This window comes from Amblyraja radiata, chromosome 35 (genome assembly GCF_010909765.2).
Source record: "Amblyraja radiata isolate CabotCenter1 chromosome 35, sAmbRad1.1.pri, whole genome shotgun sequence".
NCBI lineage: Eukaryota > Metazoa > Chordata > Chondrichthyes > Rajiformes > Rajidae > Amblyraja > Amblyraja radiata.
Window position 1 is genome coordinate 4271832 of NC_045990.1, and position 21317 is coordinate 4293148.

A 21317-nucleotide genomic window follows, 5' to 3' on the forward strand; every position below is an offset into this window, starting at 1 on the left:
TGGTAGCTTGCTTTTATAGGTTGGGACATTGAGTATAAGAGTCAGCAAGTCATGACACAGCACAATAAGACTTTGACTAGGCCGTATTTGGAATATTGTGTGCAGTTCTGGTCACCCTATGACAGGAAGGATGTGAAGGCTTTGGAGAAGGTTATGTTACCAGAACACTGCCTGAATTAGTGGGTATAAGTTATAAGGGGAAGTTGGATAACTTGGATTCGTTTTTTTTTTTAATGATGGAGATTGAGGGGGACACTTGATAGAAGTATATATTATGAGAGGCTTAGAGGCAGATAGTCTGAACTTTTTTCCCCCAGGGTGGAAATGTCAAAGACTAGAGGGATAAAATTTAAAGGAGATATGCAGAGGAACATTTTTTTTATGGGGGAAGTAGGTTTACGAGAATGATCCTGTATACTGGAGTTTAGAAGGATGAGGGGTATCTCATTCTTCTTCTTCTTCTTCTTCTTCTTCTTGACTATGGCATGCACAGCCTAACTAGGACAACTTGTTCTATTTGATCTTATTTGATTGTGCACGCCAGCTTGATTGCATTCGTCGAAACAGGGCGGACCACGTGAAGGTTGCAATCTCCCACCCCGGGGATCTCATTGAAACCTACCGAATGAGGCCCAGATAGAATGGATGTGGAGAGGATGTTTCTAGTAGTGAGAGAATCTAGGCACAGCTTCAGAATAAAAGGATGTGCCTTTAGAATGGAGATGAGGAGGAATTTCTTTAGCCTGAGTGTGGTGAATCTGTGGAATTGATTACCACAGACGGTGGTGGTAGCCAAGTCATTGGGTATTTTTAAAGCCAAGATAGATTCTTAAATCTGAAGAACGGTCTCGACCCAAAACGTCACCCATTCCTTCTCCCCAGAGATGCTGCCTGTCCTGTAGAGTTTCTCCAGCATTTTGTGGCTACCTTCGATTTAAACCAGCATCTGCAGTTCTTTCCTACACAATGATAGATTTTTGATTAGTATGAACATCAAAGGTTAAAGGGTGAAGACAAAAGTTGGGGTTGAGAGGAAAAAATAGATCGAATGGGGGAGCAGACTCGATGGGCCGAATGGCCTAATTCTGCTCCTATGTCTCATGGTAATTTATGTAACTTAACTTTCTGTGACTCAGTATCATGATTTAAATTGATACTGTGCAGACAATTTATATTATACAAATTCTTCAGCTCATGTATTCATATCAACTTACGTTCACATATCAATGCTGCAACAAAAAAAATAATTGGTGGTATAAATCTTTACTGCATGAGTTGCGCGCAAAATTGGTCAGGCAGACACTCTGCCGGTTTGATTGAGTCATTTGTTCTTTATCGGCACACAAGATGGCAGTGTTCCCCATAAATGTAATGCTTCAGTTGTAGTCACCCTCAGTACCGTGACCAGGGCTTAGGAATTAGACAAGATGGATTGAGAACTGGCCCCATGCAACTACAAATGTCACTGCACTCAAGGATATGATCCAGGCTCAAAAGGTACTGATTAAAGGCAGCATTAGAAAGTACAATAGGAAATGTACTGAACCTCAAACAGTGGGAGCCCTGTAGGAAAGTCAACAACTACATAAGAGAGAGAGAGAAAGAGGTAGGTAACTAAACGCTGAGCAGAACACAAGTGTCTTGATTAGTACGGGTGTCAGGGGTAATGGGGAGAAGGCTGGAGAATGGGATTAGGAGGGAGAGATACAGTAGATCAGCCTGATTGAATGATGGAGTCGAATGGCCTAATTCTGCCAGGAGCCGAATGGCCTAATTCTGATGGGCCGAATGGCCTAATTCTGATGGGCCGAATGGCCTAATTCTGCTCCTATTACTTAAGATCTTATGAAGTGCTGGAGGAACTTAATGCGTAAGGCAGCTGTCCATTCCCTCCACAAATGCTGCCTGACCCGTTGAGTTCCTCCAGCACTTTGTGTTTTGCGCATGATCCCAGCATCTGCAGTTTAGTTCCTTGTGCCTCCAGGTTACTAAAGGTCGATTAACCTGAGGGCACCCTAGAAAGAAGTAATACAAAGTTACGACCAGCACAGCCAATTACTCATTACATGGTATTGGGAGCAATGGGGCTAAATAGTCTCTGCTCCACTCTAATCAAGATGTTGTAACACCTGGATACAGGATTAACAGAGTGTGGCTAATAACCAGACAATCTATAGAACACAGAGTTGGAGTAACGCAGCTGGTCAGACAGCATCTCGAGTGGACTTTTGGGGTTGGGACCCTTCTTCAGATTGATGGCAGTAGGGGGAAGAAAGCTGCAAAGAGATGGGATGGTGGGGGTGGCGACAAAGCATGTGTTGTGACAGGTGAGGGGATTTTGATTTGTAGATGGGTGGACAAAGGCAAGAGATGATAAGGAAGCAAAAGGGTGACAAAAGTGTATCAGATAAGGAGAGACGAGGAGTGAAAAAGATTTGAGAGGAAACAGTGAGAGTTGTTCAGAAACATGACAGATTTGGGTGGTGTAAATAGAGACTGTTCTCATTAGTGCATGTTTCAGAAACTAGGACATGATGGCCCAAAGATACAAGGGAATATAAGGAATATTTGTGTGCAGGAAGTATTAATGATTTGGAGTTTACTGCCTGAAATCAAAGCTTTCAGAAGTAAATTGGATCAATAGATAAAAGGGAAAAATATACTTTCAGAGCTACTGAGAGAAAGGTGTGCGTGGGAGGTGCAGATGCAGTGTCCAAAGGAAGCATCCTGAGCTGCACAATTAGATTCCATATAGAACAAACCAGAGTTTTTCAATGCATTTAATGTCATCCGGCAGAATTGTAAATACAGCCACAATGTCAAGACATTCAATAGTCAGCAATGCCTACACTTATTGTTGCAGAATCTTCAGACACTTTCATACTAAACATATTAAAATCTATTTATAAAACAGTGAAGTGTCCGCATAAAATGGTTTTGGCGAATTGTGTACCAGTCGTACTGCAATGTTTAGAGGCTTCGGAGAGTGAAACCGTTGAATTTTTGCACGTCTCGCATCTTTGATTTTGTGCACGTGTAAGATGCGGCCTCCTCGTCCTCTCCCCCTGAATCTTTCTCAATGCAACTCCAGTCAGAAAGCCACTGCAACAGGGGGAGTGGTCACCAGAAAAGATTGAGGAACCAATATATTTTAATTACTGCCATGCCCCTCACTGGTCAAAACATGGTTACATTCCCCCCAATGTGCATCTAATTTGTATTCTTCTTGTTCAATCTTCTTGTGCTATCGTGGAATGACACCTAACGTAATGTAGGCACCTCCAAAACAACATGGGGGAGAAGAGGAGGAATGCTGCAATGCACCAGTCCATGGTACTTGCTCGTTGCCTGATAGCACTGGCAATAATATTGAAACATATGACTTCTGAAATATGACCAATAAATATAATTGGTGCTCCAACACATGGAAAAGAGAGCTTGGCTTTAGCCAAGGAGCTAATAAAGGACAAGCAAAACATTGTCAATAAGAAGCTTTTTAGGTACAGTGTCTGTTAAAAGATTGTTTACGAGTTACACAGAGTTTGGCTCCAATTGATTGTTTGACTGCTCGTTCAGCCAGTCACAGTGTATAGGTTGTGCCCACCCTTTCTTCCTCCCTCGGGTGCTGGCTTACCAAAGACATTGAATTAAAGACAATAAAACAAACATTTGGTCTTCAGTCTGGCCAGGAAAGGAAAGCAGATATCTTCCCAGCGTTGCCTTCGTGAAAGAACTAAGTTGAAATTCAAAACAATAACGCATTGCTGTGCAAGGCACTTCAATTTGTAATCAGGTAGCTGTATCATGTTTTAAGGTTTATAGTTTCTGAATATTCATTTCATTTAAATGGCAGGATATTCAAGATAAACTGATCAGGTGTTTTCGTATGAAACCAGTTGAGATGGAGGACTGAGTTTAAGGAATGTGTGTGAGCCACTTGTTTAGATAAAGCATTTGAGACACGGTGCCTCCCATGACCATTCTTTACCATTAAACCTAACAGAATTGTCTAATTGCCCATGAAGTCATCTTGCTCATAGAATTTGTTAGATTATCTGAAAAATTTAAAGGGCAGAAAATACCTCCCAGCCAATCATCCTCCGGTACTGAATGTTCTGTGAAGAAAGATTGTACCAGGACTGACTGCCTGGTAAATTTTGGCACCGATTTTGACATGGCTTAATACCAAAACACTGGAAGGGAAGGAAAAATGGATGTGTGATTTTTAAGTTTCACTTGAAGCCTGAGGGAATAAAATCCAGCTTCAGACAGAGAAACTTTACGGTAGTAGAAACAATTTAAAAAATGACATTTTTCCCCTTCTCACAATCCCCAATCACCACTTCTTTTTATGTTCGTCCATGGAGACTCCACCAGGCCCCAGTGATACAACTAAGAGAAGGCCTCCGATTACAGACATGGTTTGGAAAAAGTCATACTTTAAGAAGTCATGCACGGCGTAAGCTGAAACGCTCCAGAAAGGATTCTGAATCACATTCAACACAAAGAGCCAAATGACCAGTGTGAGAGCAGCCAACTTTGTCTTGAAACCAACAGCCACGAGGATTATCAAGGTAGTGCCAACAATATCTTGAAATATCTTAGGAAGAGAAAGAAAAGGTACATTTAGGGAATTTTTCATCTTTAAAAAAAACCTCTTACAGCCCTGCTTCCTACATATGTGTCTTCAGACTCACATCAACGCTTCTGAAGTGGCCCAATAAGCTACTCTAGTCAAGGGCCATTGGTGCTGATGCTGCTAGTTACATGGTGGGGCAGTGGTAGAGATGTTACCTCACAGTGCCAGACACCCAGGTTCGATCCCGACTACGGGTGCGGTCTGTACGGAGTTTGTACGTTCTCCCCGTGTGGTTTCTCCTAGATCTTCGGTTTCCTCCCACACTCCAAAGACGTGCAGGTATGTAGGTAAATTGGCTTGGCGTAAAATGTAAAATTGTTGCTAGTGTGTGTAGGATAGTGTTAATGTGTGGGGATCGCTGGTCAGTGTAGACTCAGTGGGTAGAATGGCATGTTTCCGCACGGTATCTCTAACCTAGGCTAAACTAAACTAATGCCCACTTCCCAGGAATGAATAAAAGAACCACGGACAACACACTTTGCATGGTCTTTTGGAATATGACACATCCTTGAGAGGTACAAATACACAAGCAGCCCATCAACCCTGTAAAACATTCAATTCATTTAGAGCTGCTTTGTATCTCAACTATCCACCGACTTATTCCAGAAACCATCAATACCTTTGGCTGATAAAACAATTGGTGTTTTTAGAGTATTAATTTACAAGCATCAAGAGCACTTTTGAGTAGGAAGATTCAGACTACAACTCTGAAGAAGTGCTTCCTGATCAGTCAAGATACAAGTTTGTTGTTCCTTCTTGTTCTGGACTAACCGAGGTCCTTTTTTATACATGTGGTCAAACCTTAAATCATATTAAAACACTTCATTTATGTTGCACTTTATCTTCTAAGCTCAAGGATCTTTTCAGTCAAAATAGCTCGTTATCCTCAGGCAGCCTTCTCAAGCTTTAAGTATTATTCACAGCAAGTCAAATACCAATGTAAAACAAGACTATTTTACTGTGATTCACTGCTGAGCTGTATTAACTAGTGTTAACACCCGTGTACTTCTAGGTTGACAGGATAAACTTGATGGCCAAGAGTTGATAAGTGTGGCACAAAAAGCTGGGGTAATTCAGCAGGTCAGGCAGCATCTTTGGAGAAAAGGAATAGGTGACATTTCGGATCGAGACCTGAATATGGGTTAAACCAGCATCTTCCTCCACAGTTGATAAGTGTGGATTGGTAGTAGCATCTAACAGCATGGAGTTTATATCAACATCATCTATTTATTCATGCCTTTAACAATGCAAAATGTTCTAAGGTAATTCGCAAGAGCAATAACAAAAATAAATTGAGCCACGTAAAGATGAAAGGGAAGCAGACCATAAGTTATGACTCCCCCAACCATCAAAAGGATCTATAGAAAGCAATGCCTGAAAAAGGCAGCCACGCCACCCTCTCATTACACTCCTGCTATTGGGAAGAAGGTATAGGAGTCTGAAAACTGTAACCTCCAGGTTCAAGCACAGCTTCTTTCCAATAATCATCAGACTATTGACGTAATCAGGATCCAGTGTAGTCCCATGAGCACAATGGCCGATAGGTGAATGGTTATCTGGTGTGAGTTTTTAGATGACCTAAAGTTTACAGACAGTAGTACTTAGAAGGTTGGCAAGTGAATCAGGAAGCAATAACTGCTTTGGTGATTGATGAAGGGAACACATCCTCTGACTGGGATCTGTTACAGGTTTCCCAGATATTTTAGGAACTCAAATGTTATCACTCACACATTTGAATGAAATCAAATATATCTGAAGCTTTGCATCCACTTTTGCCTGCGATGCTGAGCTAAGCAAAGTTTGATTTGATAGGAGTGAGAAGTTGCTATCAGTCAGTCAGCGGGCAAAGCCGGGCAGAAATAAATCAAAGACGGGCTGGAGTAACTCAGCAGGACAGGCATCTCTGGAGAGAAGGAATGGGTGAAGTTTCGGGACTAAAGAAGGGTCTCGACCTGAAACGTCACCAAATTTCTCACCAACATTGTTATGCAATTGAACAGTGAGGTAGAATATTCCTGCTTACGATATTGAGAAGACCTTCCTTTTAAAGTTTATCACAGCACAAGGTCTTGTATCAAATTAATATGTATTGGGCATTTTAAATAGAGGTAAGTTTTAAATCACTCACCATAAGTGCATTGAAAGAGAAGTGCAACAAAGTCATAAACATCAGGACCAGTAGGACACGACCACCCAGTTGCATGTACTGACGCGGGGAATTAGTGCCCATGGTCGGCACACCTGCAAACATGGTTTTCCCTTCAGATCGAGATTCGGCCATCAGCAGCAGCAAGCCACCTCCAAGTGCAAGATTCCTACACAAAAAAATCAGACAGGATTCTTTGTCAATAAAAGCGATGGCTAAAATTTGCAAAACAAAATATAGTACTTCTTGTAACTTATGCTTAATGTCAACATTTCCTCATCACATGAGGTTTTGAGAAAAACATTAGCAGGATTAGAATTTTTTTTTTTTAAACTGGATTTTCAGCTTCAACATCACAAGGAATCATAAGCATATTATTTCACATTTAGAGGCAAATCGTTAGTTACTGTCAAGCTTGCAATAATTACCTCATAAGAAAATGAATATCCCAGAGAATACTGTATGCAAGAGTCTGGAAAAAAACAACAAAGTTGCGTTATTGCTTCAAAACCCTAACAATCAAGGCAAGTGGCAAATACATTCATCTTGGAATCACTAAATGTTAGAGGAATGGTGGACTTATTACACAAGTACCAATCTCCTGTTCTTTCTTCATCCCTTCCCCTTCCTCTTCCTCCATCGTCAATTTCCACATTATAAATTCTGCTGAAATGTAGAAACAGGAAACTGCAGATATTGAAGATAGACACAAAGTGCTGGAGTAACTCAGCGGGACAGGCAGTATCTCTGGTCGTTTTGGGTTGGGATCCTTCGTCAGAACCTGAAATTTTGCGACTGTGTTTCAAGTAAAAATAATAAATCATTTAAGTATCCCTTTCCTTTTATTGGTTTCAGATTTATAGATCTCAAAACTGATTGTTGCTTGTCATATCCCCCAAAACTGAAGGCTAACCTCAGTATGCTTTTAAAATAAATTGCACGTACAAAGACCAGGTACAAAGGATGTCAAAAAAAGTAAAACTGCTAAAGAAACACATCAGGTCAGGCAGCATCTGCATAGGTTACATGAAGAACATGCAAACTCCATACAGATAGCACCTAGTCAGTATCGAACCCGGGTCTCTAGAGCTGTAAGGCAGCAGCTCTACCGCTGCGCCATCGGATAAGACTTAACATAAGAAAACTTGTCAAGCATACATATAATCAAACTCAAAGAAGAAGCAAAGTTTAGGAACCATGTACAAGTCCTTGTTTGATAACAGGTTAGAAGACTTATTTCCACATGGCACAATAGAGGGGATAATTTGACACTAAATTATCAAAATCGAAGGTTAAATTAGACACTTGTCTGCGCCCCCATCTTGTATTTCTAAACCAGAAGGGATAATTTATTTAGTAAAGCATTGCATCCTCCTGAAGGACCATCAGATTAATAAAACGGAATATACTCAGAGGGTATATTAAACAGGAATTACTATGTTTTTTTGACATAAACAAGGCAATATCTTTCACAGAGGCAGCCACAAGATTAATTCTATCAGCACTATAGACTTGTCCATAAAATAAAATGTGTTACTTACCTGCATGACAATGAGTAAAAATAGACCACCACAAGCATAAGGCACAAACCTCCGGGTCAGTACGAGGATGCAACCAACTGTTTAAAAAAAAACATGACTTAAAAAACAAATTTCACATCAACAAAATCACCAAACACTGCCTGCATTAGTTTATCAGAAAAACTAGCTTTGTCAGAAATTATCAAAAGACTGAAAAATTCAAAAACTATTCACAATCTCATACCACATCTCTCATTTCTATTAATTTCTTTAAAGTGAACATGATGATTATACATCCAAGTAAGATACAAAACATGTACAATTTTCGATGACTGCAAATACAAATAATTAATTATTGATTTTTCGTGTATGATTTCACATATTTTGGCAAAAAGTAATCAGGCAAGCTCAACATGTTTTTACGAAAATAAAAGTTGTTTGACCAAGTTTTTGGTGTTCCCTGAAGTAGTAATATGTCATAGAGTCATGGAGTGATACAGTGTGGAAACAAGCCCATAGGCCCAACTTGCCCACACCGGCCAACATGTCCCAGCTTTAGTCCCACCTGCCATCATTTAGTCCACATCCCTCCAAACCTGTCCTATCCATATACCTGTCTCACTGTTCCTCTAACATTTAGTGATTCCAAGATTCCAAGGGGTCACAGCTTAAGGATAAGAGGGAAATCCTTTAAAACCGAGATGAGAAGAACTGTTTTCACACAGAGAGTGGTGAATCTCTGGAACTCCCTGCCACAGAAGGTAGTCGAGGCCAGTTCATTGGCTATATTTAAGAGGGAGTTAGATGTGGCCCTTGTGGCTAAGGGGATCAGAGGGTATGGAGAGAAGGCAGGTACGGGATACTGAGTTGGATGATCAGCCATGATCACATTGAATGGCGGTGCAGGCTCGAAGGGCCGAATGGCCTACTCCTGCACCTAATTTCTATGTTTCTATGTTTCCTTATATGTTGGGATAGTCCCAGCCTTAACTACCTCCTCTGGCAGCTTGTTCCATACACCCACCACCCTTTGTGTGCTGTGGATAAAGGTGCACCAGTGGAAGTACTGTATTGAGTTGAGAATGCATTGGATAAGGTGATGCATCAAAGGTTATCGTGGACAATGGAACTGGATGGTTCTGCACTGATTCACTCAGGGAGACTAAGTTCCTGGCATGATAGCCACTGCGATAGGTGACAGCAGGAGTTCGCACCAGGTTCCCAGCACAACAGCATATTTATAAATGCATTAATAAACCATTTAATGATAAATTCCACCAGCAGACATCCCTGGGCATAAATACTGAGCATTAAGTAGGGTTCCAATGTACCCTTTACGAATGGGTGGTAGTGTACAATACAAAGTTTCATACCCATTGTCTGATAAGACCAAATTACTCAGAGCGGAACATGCTATGAATTTCTTCACAACTATTCTAATGACTCACCAAGCTGCCCCATCATGTTAAGCAAAACAAACAGAGTGCCAAGGAAGGCCCCACAATGCCAGCTTGAGTTGATATATTCCCGCTGCTCATTCCACTGGAACCACATGCGAATCCCATCTTCCAGGAATGTGCTGATTAGACACAAGTGTGCAACGTGAGGCAGGAAACGCTTCGTAACCCGCAGGAACTGGAAAATGAACAGAGGTGTAACAATTCTAAAAGCAACATACAAACATGATATTAGAAAACACCTATTAATGAGCTACGACTGAATTGCTTGCACTTGGCCGGGACAATCACATTTTGTTGCACCAGGTGGTTTGTTATTAACATTGTCCTTGGAACAAGAATATTGGAAAGGAGCAAAACGCAGAAAATGGAATGCATGGGATTCATTAATGAAATGCCTTAACCAAGGAACAAATTGTTTTCCTGAATCTACATCCCTCAAGACATTCAAACATAAAAATTTAACAAGATAGTATTAAAATGCAGTTGTTTTGGCTTTAGGAATCAATTTACAGAGGTTCAAGAAAGATAATTAACCGCGAGATAGAACTCGGCCTACACAATTCTGGGCCGATAAAGGCACATAGAGAGAAATATTCATCAAGGGAACATAACACACGACACATCTGTGAGCTGTAAAATGAGATTTTTGTCCTTCAAATAATCTGTTGGATACTTGGGTGTTCAGAATTTGGAGGTCACGCTGATAATTTTTATATGCCTTTAAAAAAAACCAAGAATCATTGAACACTTAAACCAAGAAAAATTTGTCCTTGTGTAAAAATATACGGTACATATCAAACCATCTGGGTCCTGGGTGATCATGTAGCTAAGAGGCAGTAGTGTTAAAATGAATTAATCTCATAATGAAAGGTTTCAGTAGTTTTCAATAAATCCAATCACCTTTCAGACACAGTCCATAAGGTATCGTAAACACAGTGAACCATTCAGACTATTGCATCAGTTGCTGCTCAATGAACCACATCTTTCAGTCCTTTAAGTTTATTCAGCAAATATTTATCTTTCTTTAAAATAAAAGATTATGGATAGAATTCCTCACACGGGGAATCATATTATCATTATATGTTATCACACACACGATATCATATTATCATAGAAAGACACAAAATGCTGGAGTAACTCAGTGGGACAGGCAGCTTCTCGGAGCAAAGGGACAGTGGGGATAGAAACAATGGTCTGTGGGATCCTTATCACCTCTGGGAATAAAACATGTGAGTGAGAGAGGATGGGCACAAAATGCCTGAGTAACTCAACGGACAGACAGCAATAGAAGGAATGGGTGACGTTTCAGGTTGAGACCCTCTTCAGATAGAGCCTCGACCAGAAACATCACCCATTCCTTCTATCCAGAGATGCTGCCTGTTCCGCCAAGCTACGCCAGCATTTTGTGTCTATCTTCGGTGTAAACCAGCAATGCAGTTCCTTCCTACTCATGAGTGAGAGGACCAGGATACATAGGAAAAAAGAGAAAAGGACAGAGGGCAGGTTACCTGAAAATGGGAGATTTCAATGTCATGCGGTTGTGTTGTAGCCCACCCAAGGGCTACAACATTCTTGCATTTGAGGTGCATTCTTGCATTTGGCTTTGCTCTGGCAATGGAAGAGGCTGAAGACAGCAGGTCATTATGGGAATGGGAAATTAAATGGCTTGAAACTGGGAGCACCGGCTGGCCCTGGTGGACAGACTGCATGTGCTCATCGACGAGGTTGTGCACACATTGGGTCTAACTGATAGAGGAGAGAGCATATCAAGATCAAGAACATTGAATGCAATGGACTAGGTTGGGTGATTCTGTCTCACCTGGAAGGGCTATTTAGTTCCCTGAAGGGAGGTGGTACAGGAAACAGGTGTTGCACCTCTTATGGTTGTAGGGGAAAATGCCAGTGGATGAATGAACCAGGGAGTCAGAGAGCGGTCCCTGTGGAAAACAAAAAGAGATGGGGATGGGAAGATGTGGCTGCCGACAGAAATGTTGAAGAATGATCGCCTGTATGCTGAGGCTGGTAGGGTTTAAGGCAAGAACTAAGGGAGGGATGGTGGTGGAGTAAGAGCAGAAGTGCAGGATTACATTTTAACACAGTAAGTGGTTAAGGGTCTGGAATACACTGCCTGGGGTGTTCAATTCAATTGGCAGATTCAATTGTGTTCATAAAGGAGCGGGAGTAGTATCTGGAATGGAGAGAATGTGAGGACTATGGCAGAGTGAGAGGGGATGTGGAAATGGATGGATTACTCCTACATACAGCCACTAAAGACTCAATGGGCCAAATAACTAGTTCCTTTTTGTAATCATTCTCTAATTCTAAGAAGCAGTCATTTCATGCACTGAATGTTATACATGGAGTTCCTCAAAATCAATCACTCAATCAACCTTTATTGTCATCTTGCAAGCAACAGTTGTACAGTGCAAAATGAAAAGACGTTTCCCAGGGAATAGCGGAGCATCACACATGAAATTTAAAACATTTCACACATAATAACACTAAAAACAATCCAGTCCCTGATGGAACAGTATAAATAGTTAAAAGCAGGTAAAACACAACGTTAAAATACAATAAACCAATCATAAAAATGTCCGGGGCAGCTGATTTGAGTGGCCAGTGCCAGTTATTAAAGTGGCCAGTGCCAGTTATTAAAGTGTCCGTGCCAGCCGCAGAATCAAGTGACTGTGAGTACAGAGTGACTGTTTAGCAGCCTCACAGCCTGTGGTAGGAAGCTGTTTAGCAGTCTTGTATGCTTCGATATCTCTTGCCTGATGGCAGGAGATCCAGGTGTATGTGGAGGGGGTGCAGTTTGTCCTTAGCAATTCTCTGAGCTTTTTTCAGACAGCGGCTCTGGGACAGTTCTTGTACCAAGGGTAGGGAGACGCCAATGATCCTCTCTGCTCCCCTCACTACCCTCTGCAGAGCCTTCCTGTCCGAGCAGTTGCAGGTGGAGTACCACGTATTTATGCAGTACGTGAGTACAGACTCCACCGTACCCCTGTAGAAAGTCCTGAGGATGTTGGTGGGGAGTGAGGCCTGTTTTAGTTTCCTCAGGAAGTGCAGTCGCTGATGGGCCCGTTTGACGGTCCTAGTGGTGTTCCTGGACCAGGTGAGGCTGTCTGTAATTTGCACACCGAGGAACTTTATGCTCTCCACTCTCTCCACTGTGGTGCCACTGATGTTGAGGGGTGTATGCTTTGGCTGCGCCCTCCTGAAGTCGACAATCATCTCCTTCGTTTTGTCGACATTTAATTCTGGATTATTTTTGCCGCACCAGTCCACTAGTTGTTTTACTTCCTCCCTGTACATTGATTCGTCATCTCCGCTGATGAGTCCCACCACTGTTGTGTCATCCGCGAATTTTATGATCTTATTGTCCCTGAATCTGGCAGCACAGTCATGTGTGAGCAATGTGAACAACAGCGGGCTGAGCACACAGCCTTGAGGGGAGCCGGTGCTCAGCGTGATCGAGCCTGAAGTGTTCTTGCCAGCACGGACTGACTGCGGTCTCTCTGTCAGAAAGTCCAAGATCCAGTGACACAGGGTGGTGTTGAGACCCAGCAGGGTTAGTTTCTCCACAAGTCTCTGTGGGATGATGGTGTTAAACGCTGAGCTGAAGTCAATGTACAGGATTCTGGCGTATGTGTTTTTGTTTTCCAGATGCGTGAGTACTGTGTGCAGCGTGGTAGAGATGGCATCCTCTGTAGAACGGTTGGGGCGATAGGCAAACTGGAGGGGGTCTAACGATGAGGGGAGGCTGGCAGTAATGTGGGGTTTCACCAGGCGTTCAAAACACTTCATTATTATTGGGGTCAGGGCGACAGGGCGGTAGTCATTTAGGCAGGCAACCACTGGTTTCTTCGCTATGGGGATTATCGTGGAAGTTTTGAGGCATGTGGGGACAATGGCTTGACTAAGGGAGATGTTAAAGATGTCTGTTAGCACATCTGCTAACTCCTCAGCACATTCCTTGAGCACACGTCCTGGGATGTTGTCGGGTCCGACTGCTTTCCACGGGTTGACCTTAGACAGGATTCTCCTTGTGTCCATTGAGTCTATGGTCAGGACTGGCTGGTCGGTTTGTAAGCAGGGGCTGGCTCTCCCCTTGGGTGTGGCGTTTGCTGCATCAAAACGTGCAAATAAGTTGTTCAGTTCATCTGGGAGAGCAGTGTCCGTGTCAGTTACCTGCTGCCCTGCCTTGTACCCCGTCAGTGTTTGGATTCCCTTCCACATCCTCCTGGTGTCTCCTGTGTCACAGAAGTGTCCCTGGATTTTCCCCGCGTAGGCACGTTTCGCTGCCCTGATTTCTTTTTCCAGTGCAGTCCTGGTAGATCGAAGAGCGACTGTGTTACCGGCTCTGTAGGCTGCATCACGAGCCCTCAGCAGCGAGCGCACCTCTGCTGTCATCCATGGCTTTTCGTTTCCACGTGCAGTGAAGGTTTTCATGATAGTGACATCCTCGGTGCACTTGGCAATGTAGCTGGTTACAGTCTCTGCGTACTCCTCGATGTTGATGAGGTCATCATAGGATGCTGCTGTCCTGAACACATCCCAGTCAGTGTGCAGGAAGCAATCCTGCAGTGCTGAGGCTGCTCCCTCTGGCCAGACCCTAGTGTGTTTTCTCTCCGCTCTGACTTGTTTTTGCAGAGGTCTGTAGGCTGGTGTTAAAAACACTGAAATGTGGTCCGAGTGGTCCAGGTGAGGGCGTGGGGCTGCCTTGTAAGCCTCTGGGGTGTTGGTGTAAACCAGGTCCAAGATGTTCTCTCCCCTGGTCTCAAAATCCACATATTGCTTGAATTTTGGGAGCACAGTCTTAAGTTGGTGTGATTAAAATCCCCGGCCACCACAATGAAGCTATCAGGATATTTGGTCTGGAACTCACTGATGGCGTCATGCAGAGCTCCCAGTGCTTCGTTGGCCTTAGAATTTACATTAGCACTTGGAGCAACATATACAGCCACAACAAAAAACAACGGAGAATTCCCTCGGCAGATAGAAAGGCCGACATTTCACGATGAGGAATTCTATCAGCGGAGAGCAGTGTTTCCCGGCTATCGTAGCGTTCACACACCAGTCCGTGTTTATGTACAAGCACAGGCCTCCACCTCGGCTCTTACCAGAGCTAGCAGCCTCTCTGTCCGCACGGAACAATGTCATTCCCTCCAGCTGTATTGCCGTGTCCGGGCAAACCTGATCAAACAATGTTCCACATGACAACACCCTGTCACTTTCAAACTCATGCTCTGAAGAAATGATATTTATCTCAGTAATAGTTAACCTCAAAATGGACCTTTTATTGGTGCTACAAAATAGCCTTAAAAGTTGATGACCCAGAATAATCTGCATGGATCCAATCTGACATGGTAAATGTGGCTGTTCGTATGCTTAACAACCAAATACAACAAGGTATGCAATACACTTCATAGAAACATAGAAATTAGGTGCAGGAGTAGGCCATTCGGCCCTTCGAGCCTGCACCGCCATTCAATATGATCATGGCTGATCATCCAACTCAGTATCCCGTACCTGCCTTCTCTCCATACCCTCTGATCCCCTTAGCCACAAGGGCCACATCTAACTCCCTCTTAAATATAGCCAATGAACTGGCCTCGACTACCCTCTGTGGCAGGGAGTTCCAGAGATTCACCACTCTCTGTGTGAAAAAAGTTCTTCTCATCTCGGTTTTAAAGGATTTCCCCCTTATCCTTAAGCTGTGACCCCTTGTCCTGGACTTCCCCAACATCGGGAGCAATCTTCCTGCATCTAGCCTGTCCAACCCCTTAAGAATTTTGTAAGTTTCTATAAGATCCCCTCTCAATCTCCTAAATTCTAGAGAGTATAAACCAAGTCTATCCAGTCTTTCTTCATAAGACAGTCCTGACATCCCAGGAATCAGTCTGGTGAACCTTCTCTGCACTCCCTCTATGGCAATAATGTCCTTCCTCAGATTTGGAGACCAAAACTGTACGCAATACTCCAGGTGTGGTCTCACCAAGACCCTGTACAACTGCAGTAGAACCTCCCTGCTCCTATACTCAAATCCTTTTGCTATGAAAGCTAACATACCATTCGCTTTCTTCACTGCCTGCTGCACCTGCATGCCCACTTTCAATGACTGGTGTACCATGACACCCAGGTCTCGCTGCATCTCCCCTTTTCCTAGTCGGCCACCATTTAGATAATAGTCTGCTTTCCTGTTTTTGCCACCAAAATGGATAACCTCACATTTATCCACATTATACTGCATCTGCCAAACATTTGCCCACTTACCCAGCCTATCCAAGTCACCTTGCAGTCTCCTAGCATCCTCCTCACAGCTAACACTGCCCCCCAGCTTAGTGTCATCCGCAAACTTGGAGATATTGCCTTCAATTCCCTCATCCAGATCATTAATATATCTGTTCAACATCTGTTTGAATGCATCTTTCCGTATCACGAGCTATTGAATGACTAACTTTTGAGCCAGCACACAAGCATTTATACTCTCTCAAGAACAGACATCAATCTCCAAGATCTCTTCAATCTTCTGATCCACAACTCCCATCTCATGCTCCTTTGACCCTATTCTGTCCAAAATGCTGGCAAGCAAACTTCGCATCCTGGCTTTCCAGACACCTGTTATTGTCAGCAGACACCCCCTCACAGAGCATCCCCGTTTCCTGGAAATCTGCTATCATCATTCTGTTAAAAGTTAAAAAAAATCCCACCTATGTCATACTGGCAAACTGCCAAAACTTCTTCAAAATCCTTCAATATGTTAGAGCCTCCCATCCTGGGACAGTTTTCCACAACCTACTCTTTTAATCCTTTTCTCACAATACCTGAAAGTCAACCTGACATGTTGTGAAGATTACAAAGGGTTTCTACACCTATCACTGCCTCATCATCAATCTGCCAGGAGCCTTCGACACCAATGATCACACCATGCTCCTCAAACTTCTCTCCACTATCATCCAATCGTGTGGGATCACCTGTCTGAATCTAGTTGCCATCTAGCGCAGCACGGTGGCACAGCGGTAGAGTTGCTGCCTTACAGCGCTCGAAACCAGGGTTCAATCCCGACTATGGGTGCTGTCTGTACGGAGTTGGTACCCCGTGACTGCGTGGGTTAGCTCCGAGATCTTCGTTTTCCTCCCACACTCCAAAAAAGTACAGGTTTTTAGGTTAATTGGCTTGGTATAAATGTAAATTGTCCCTAATGTGTAAGATAGTGTTAATGTGCGGGGATTGCTGGTCGGTGCGGACTCGGTGGGCCGAAGGGCCTGTTTCCAAGCTGTATCTCTAAACTATAAACTAAAACTGTTATTTATTCAACAATGGTCCAACAACAATCTGTTAACAACCTTTCTTCCCATATCCCACAATCATATTCCACCATAAATGTCAGTTGCTTCCTCCTATTTTCCAACTACATCCAAATCTCAGCGATATGATCGAAAAAATATAGTCACATATGCCGATAATACCTAGGTCTATCTAACCATAACTTTCTGTTGTGATGGGAGATTTTCAGTATGAAACAGTAGCCATTTCTTCCTCCAAAGGTTCTGCCTTTCAACATTTGTGTTATCACCTCACCACAACCACTCCTACACTATCTCTAAACTATCCTGTCTCTAATTAAAATGTTCTTGAAAATTATTATCAGGAAGGCCAAAGGCATTTCTTTGGTCCCTTTTACCATTTCCATTCCCTATTCGAAGTGGCATTCCACTCTCAAACACCCTTTTGTTATGGACAGATGAAAGAGATAAACATAATTATCAGTAAAGATGTACTGTGTTTGCACAGTATTGAAAATATTATAAGGACTGAAAATCGATTAATTCCCAGGACCTGATGACCTGTTTCCTAAGATTTAGAAATGAAAGGCTGTAGAGATAGTGAATGTATTGGTTGTCATTTTCCAAAAATTCATATACTGTTGAACAGGACCTAGAGATTGTAAAGTAAGCAGACATAACCTCAATGTTGAAAGGTAGAAGATAGAAAACTGTGTCATATGTCATAGAAACATTGGGTGAAGGAACTAAAAGCAGTACATCCATGTGTGTGATGATAGAAAGTGGTGGTGCCAGTAAGGATGCAGACACTCTTCAGGGGAATGTAGACAGGTTACGTTTAACACCTACCTGAGCAACCCTAATGATATCTCCTTGACCATTCTAACACAGTGGGTGCTTTTGCTACTTTCAAGATATGTTCTATCTTTAAAACTTATGCAGAACGTTACTTAGTCTAAATACTGGTTGGTGTAGATCTTTGTTGGGGGTTTAAGACAGGAATTTTAACTTTTGCTTCTTGGACAACTGCTCAACTAAAATTTCCACAGCACCGGTGGACTGCACAGTTATTTCCAAATGAATGGAGAGGGGGATGAATGTGGATCCAACCCTCATGAAGTACTTTACCCCTGCCTGGTTGAGGGAAGTTGTGGTCAGAGCATCTTGCCCATGTCCCATGTCCCTTGTCGCTTGTCCCATGTCCCTTGTCCCATGTCCCTTGTCCCTTGTCCCATGTCCCTTGTCCCATGTCCCTTGTCCCTTGCCCCATGTCCCTTGTCCCATGTCCCTTGCCCCATGCCCCATGTCCCTTGTCCCATGTCCCTTGCCCCATGTCCCTTGTCCCTTGTCCCATGTCCCATGTCCCTTGTCCCTTGTCCCATGTCCCTTGCCCCATGTCCCTTGTCCCATGTCCCTTGTCCCTTGTCCCATGTCCCTTGCCCCATGTCCCTTGCCCCATGTCCCATGTCCCTTGTCCCTTGTCCCATGTCCCTTGTCCCATGTCCCTTGTCCCATGTCCCATGCCCCTTGTCCCATGTCCCTTGCCCCCATGTCCCTTGTCCCTTGTCCCATGTCCCATGTCCCATGCCCCTTGTCCCATGTCCCATGTCCCTTGTCCCATGTCCCTTGTCCCTTGTCCCATGTCCCTTGTCCCATGTCCCTTGTCCCATGTCCCTTGTCCCTTGTCCCATGTCCCTTGCCCCCATGTCCCTTGTCCCTTGTCCCATGTCCCTTGTCCCATGTCCCTTGTCCCATGTCCCTTGCCCCATGTCCCTTGCCCCATGTCCCTTGTCCCATGTCCCTTGTCCCATGTCCCTTGTCCCATGTCCCTTGTCCCATGCCCCTTGTCCCATGTCCCTTGTCCCATGCCCCTTGCCCCATGTCCCTTGTCCCATGTCCCATGTCCCATGTCCCATGCCCCATGTCCCTTGTCCCTTGTCCCATGTCCCATGCCCCATGTCCCATGTCCCTTGTCCCATGTCCCATGCCCCTTGTCCCATGTCCCATGTCTTGTCCCATGTCCCATGCCCCATGTCCCATGCCCCATGTCTTGTCCCATGTCCCTTGTCCCATGTCCCTTGTCCCATGTCCCATGTCCCTTGCCCCATGTCCCATGTCCCTTGTCCCTTGTCCCTTGTCCCATGTCCCTTGTCCCATGCCCCTTGTCCCATGTCGCATGTCCCATGCCCCATGTCCCTTGTCGCATGTCCCATGTCCCATGTCCCATGTCCCTTGTCCCTTGTCCCATGTCCCATGTCCCTTGTCCCATGTCGCATGTCCCATGCCCCATGTCCCATGTCCCTTGTCCCATGTCGCATGTCCCATGCCCCATGTCCCATGTCCCTTGTCGCATGTCCCTTGTCCCTTGTCCCATGTCCCTTGTCCCATGTCGCATGTCCCATGCCCCATGTCCCATGTCCCATGTCCCATGTCCCTTGTCCCTTGTCCCATGCCCCATGTCCCTTGTCGCATGTCCCTTGTCCCTTGTCCCATGTCCCTTGTCCCATGTCGCATGTCCCATGCCCCATGTCCCATGTCCCTTGTCCCTTGTCCCATGTCCCATGTCCCATGTCCCATGTCCCATGTCCCTTGTCCCATGTCCCATGTCCCTTGTCCCATGTCGCATGTCCCATGCCCCATGTCCCATGTCCCTTGTCCCTTGTCCCATGTCCCATGTCCCATGTCCCATGTCCCATGTCCCTTGTCCCTTGTCCCATGTCCCTTGTCCCATGTCGCATGTCCCATGCCCCATGTCCCATGTCCCTTGTCCCTTGTCCCATGTCCCATGTCCCATGTCCCATGTCCCATGTCCCTTGTCCCATGTCGCATGTCCCTTGTCCCATGTCGCATGTCCCATGCCCCATGTCCCATGTCCCTTGTCCCATGTCCCATGCCCCATGTCCCTTGTCGCATGTCCCTTGTCCCATGTCCCTTGCCCCCCCCCCCTAAAGGCAGACGACGTGGGGCTCTCCCCTCCTCCACCCAGTGACGAGGAGCCAGCGGCTGCAGCGCCGTGACTAGGCCGGAGTGGTGATGGTGTAGGAGGAGGAGGAGGAGATCTCTCTCTCCTCACGTACCTTGTCGGCGAGGTCCTCGGCGGTCCCCATCATGTCGGTCGGAGCCGCCATGTCTGTGTCTGTCCGCCCTCCCTCTCCCTCTCCCTCTCTCTCTCTCTCTCGGCGCTCGTGAAGGGGCGGGGCCCGAGGCGCGCGCCCGCCTGGGCGGGGCTTCGCACCCATTGCCACGTCAGTGGTGGGGAGCGCGGGCGCGCGCGCGCCGGGGGTAGGTGGGGGGGGAGGACGACGCACGCGCGCGCCTTGACAGAAGGGAAAGCGGACCCAATAGAGCGAATGTGACAGGGCTGAAGGAGAGGGGGGAGGGGGAATCAAAGCGGACGCAAAAGGGAGAGATATTATCACTTTTTCTCACAGAGTTGTCGTGAGTCTGTGGAATTCTCTGCCCCAGAGGGCGGTGGAGGCCGGTTCTCTGGATGCTTCAAGAGAGAGCTGGATAGGGCTCTTATAGAAGAGTCAGGGGATATGGGGAGAAGGCAGGAACGGGGTACTGATTGGGGATGACCATGATTACATTGAATGGTGGTGTTAATGTTTTATTATTGTTTAATGTTTTATGTGTCATTCTTAACCGTCACTGTATGTCAAGTTGTCACTTGTGGGCGGAGCACCAAGGCAAATTCCGTGTATGTGAATACTTGGCCAATAAACTTAAATTTACTTACTTGTCCCTTTTACACGCGGGGCTGAGCGGGAGGGGAGAAAGCCAAGATGCTGCCTGTCCCGCTGAGTTTATTCAAGCAGTTTGTGTAATCAGCATTAGCGGTTCCTGAGAGCGACACTGCCCCTCCATCACAGGCGGCCTGAATAGACGGGCTGAATCACCTAGTCCTTTTCTCCAGAGATGTTGCCTGTCCTGATGTTGCTGAGTTACTCCAGCACTTTGTGTCCCAATAGGTGGGTGACTTGGGAATCAAAATAAATAAATCAAAGCGGACGTGAAAGAAGGAGGTGTCCCTTGCAAGAGGTCGGGCTGTTTAGGGGGGGAGAGCTGACCTGATAGAGAACATATTGGTGGGGGACCCATGTTTCTACCAATAGAGAAAAAAAGAGAAAAAAAGCAAAAAAAAGCACGGACTGAATGGGAGGGAAAGCGGACGCAAAAGAGAAAAGAAATGCGGACGCAATAGAGAAAATAAATGCGGACGCAATAGAGAAAGAAATGCGGACGCAATAGAGAAATAAAGTCACA

General features: G+C 44.8%; 1 protein-coding gene across 1 annotated transcript; it reads right to left on the reverse strand.

Annotated features, from left to right (window-relative positions):
* Nucleotides 1-2765: 2765 nt before the first annotated feature.
* Nucleotides 2766-20273, reverse strand: LOC116966115 (surfeit locus protein 4-like). The gene is made up of 6 exons (XM_033012299.1): nt 20129-20273; nt 9754-9940; nt 8327-8403; nt 7214-7257; nt 6768-6954; nt 2766-4600 (listed from the first exon to the last, which is right to left on the reverse strand). Exons 1-6 carry the CDS (start codon nt 20177-20179, stop codon nt 4337-4339), a joined length of 810 nt encoding a protein of 269 aa, XP_032868190.1. The 5' UTR covers nt 20180-20273; the 3' UTR covers nt 2766-4336.
* Between the last annotated feature and the right edge of the window lie 1044 nt (nt 20274-21317).

Bases quoted from the DNA above. Each gene is read 5' to 3' on its own strand.
- LOC116966115 (XM_033012299.1), bottom strand. From the start codon at position 20,179: ATGGCGGCTCCGACCGACATGATGGGGACCGCCGAGGACCTCGCCGAC. The intron at 9,941-20,128 runs GTACGTGAGGAG...TTCATTTTCCAG, and splicing joins CCGAGGACCTCGCCGACAAG to TTCCTGCGGGTTACGAAGCG. The intron at 6,955-7,213 runs GTAATTATTGCA...TTTTTTGTGTAG, and splicing joins GATATTCATTTTCTTATGAG to GAATCTTGCACTTGGAGGTG.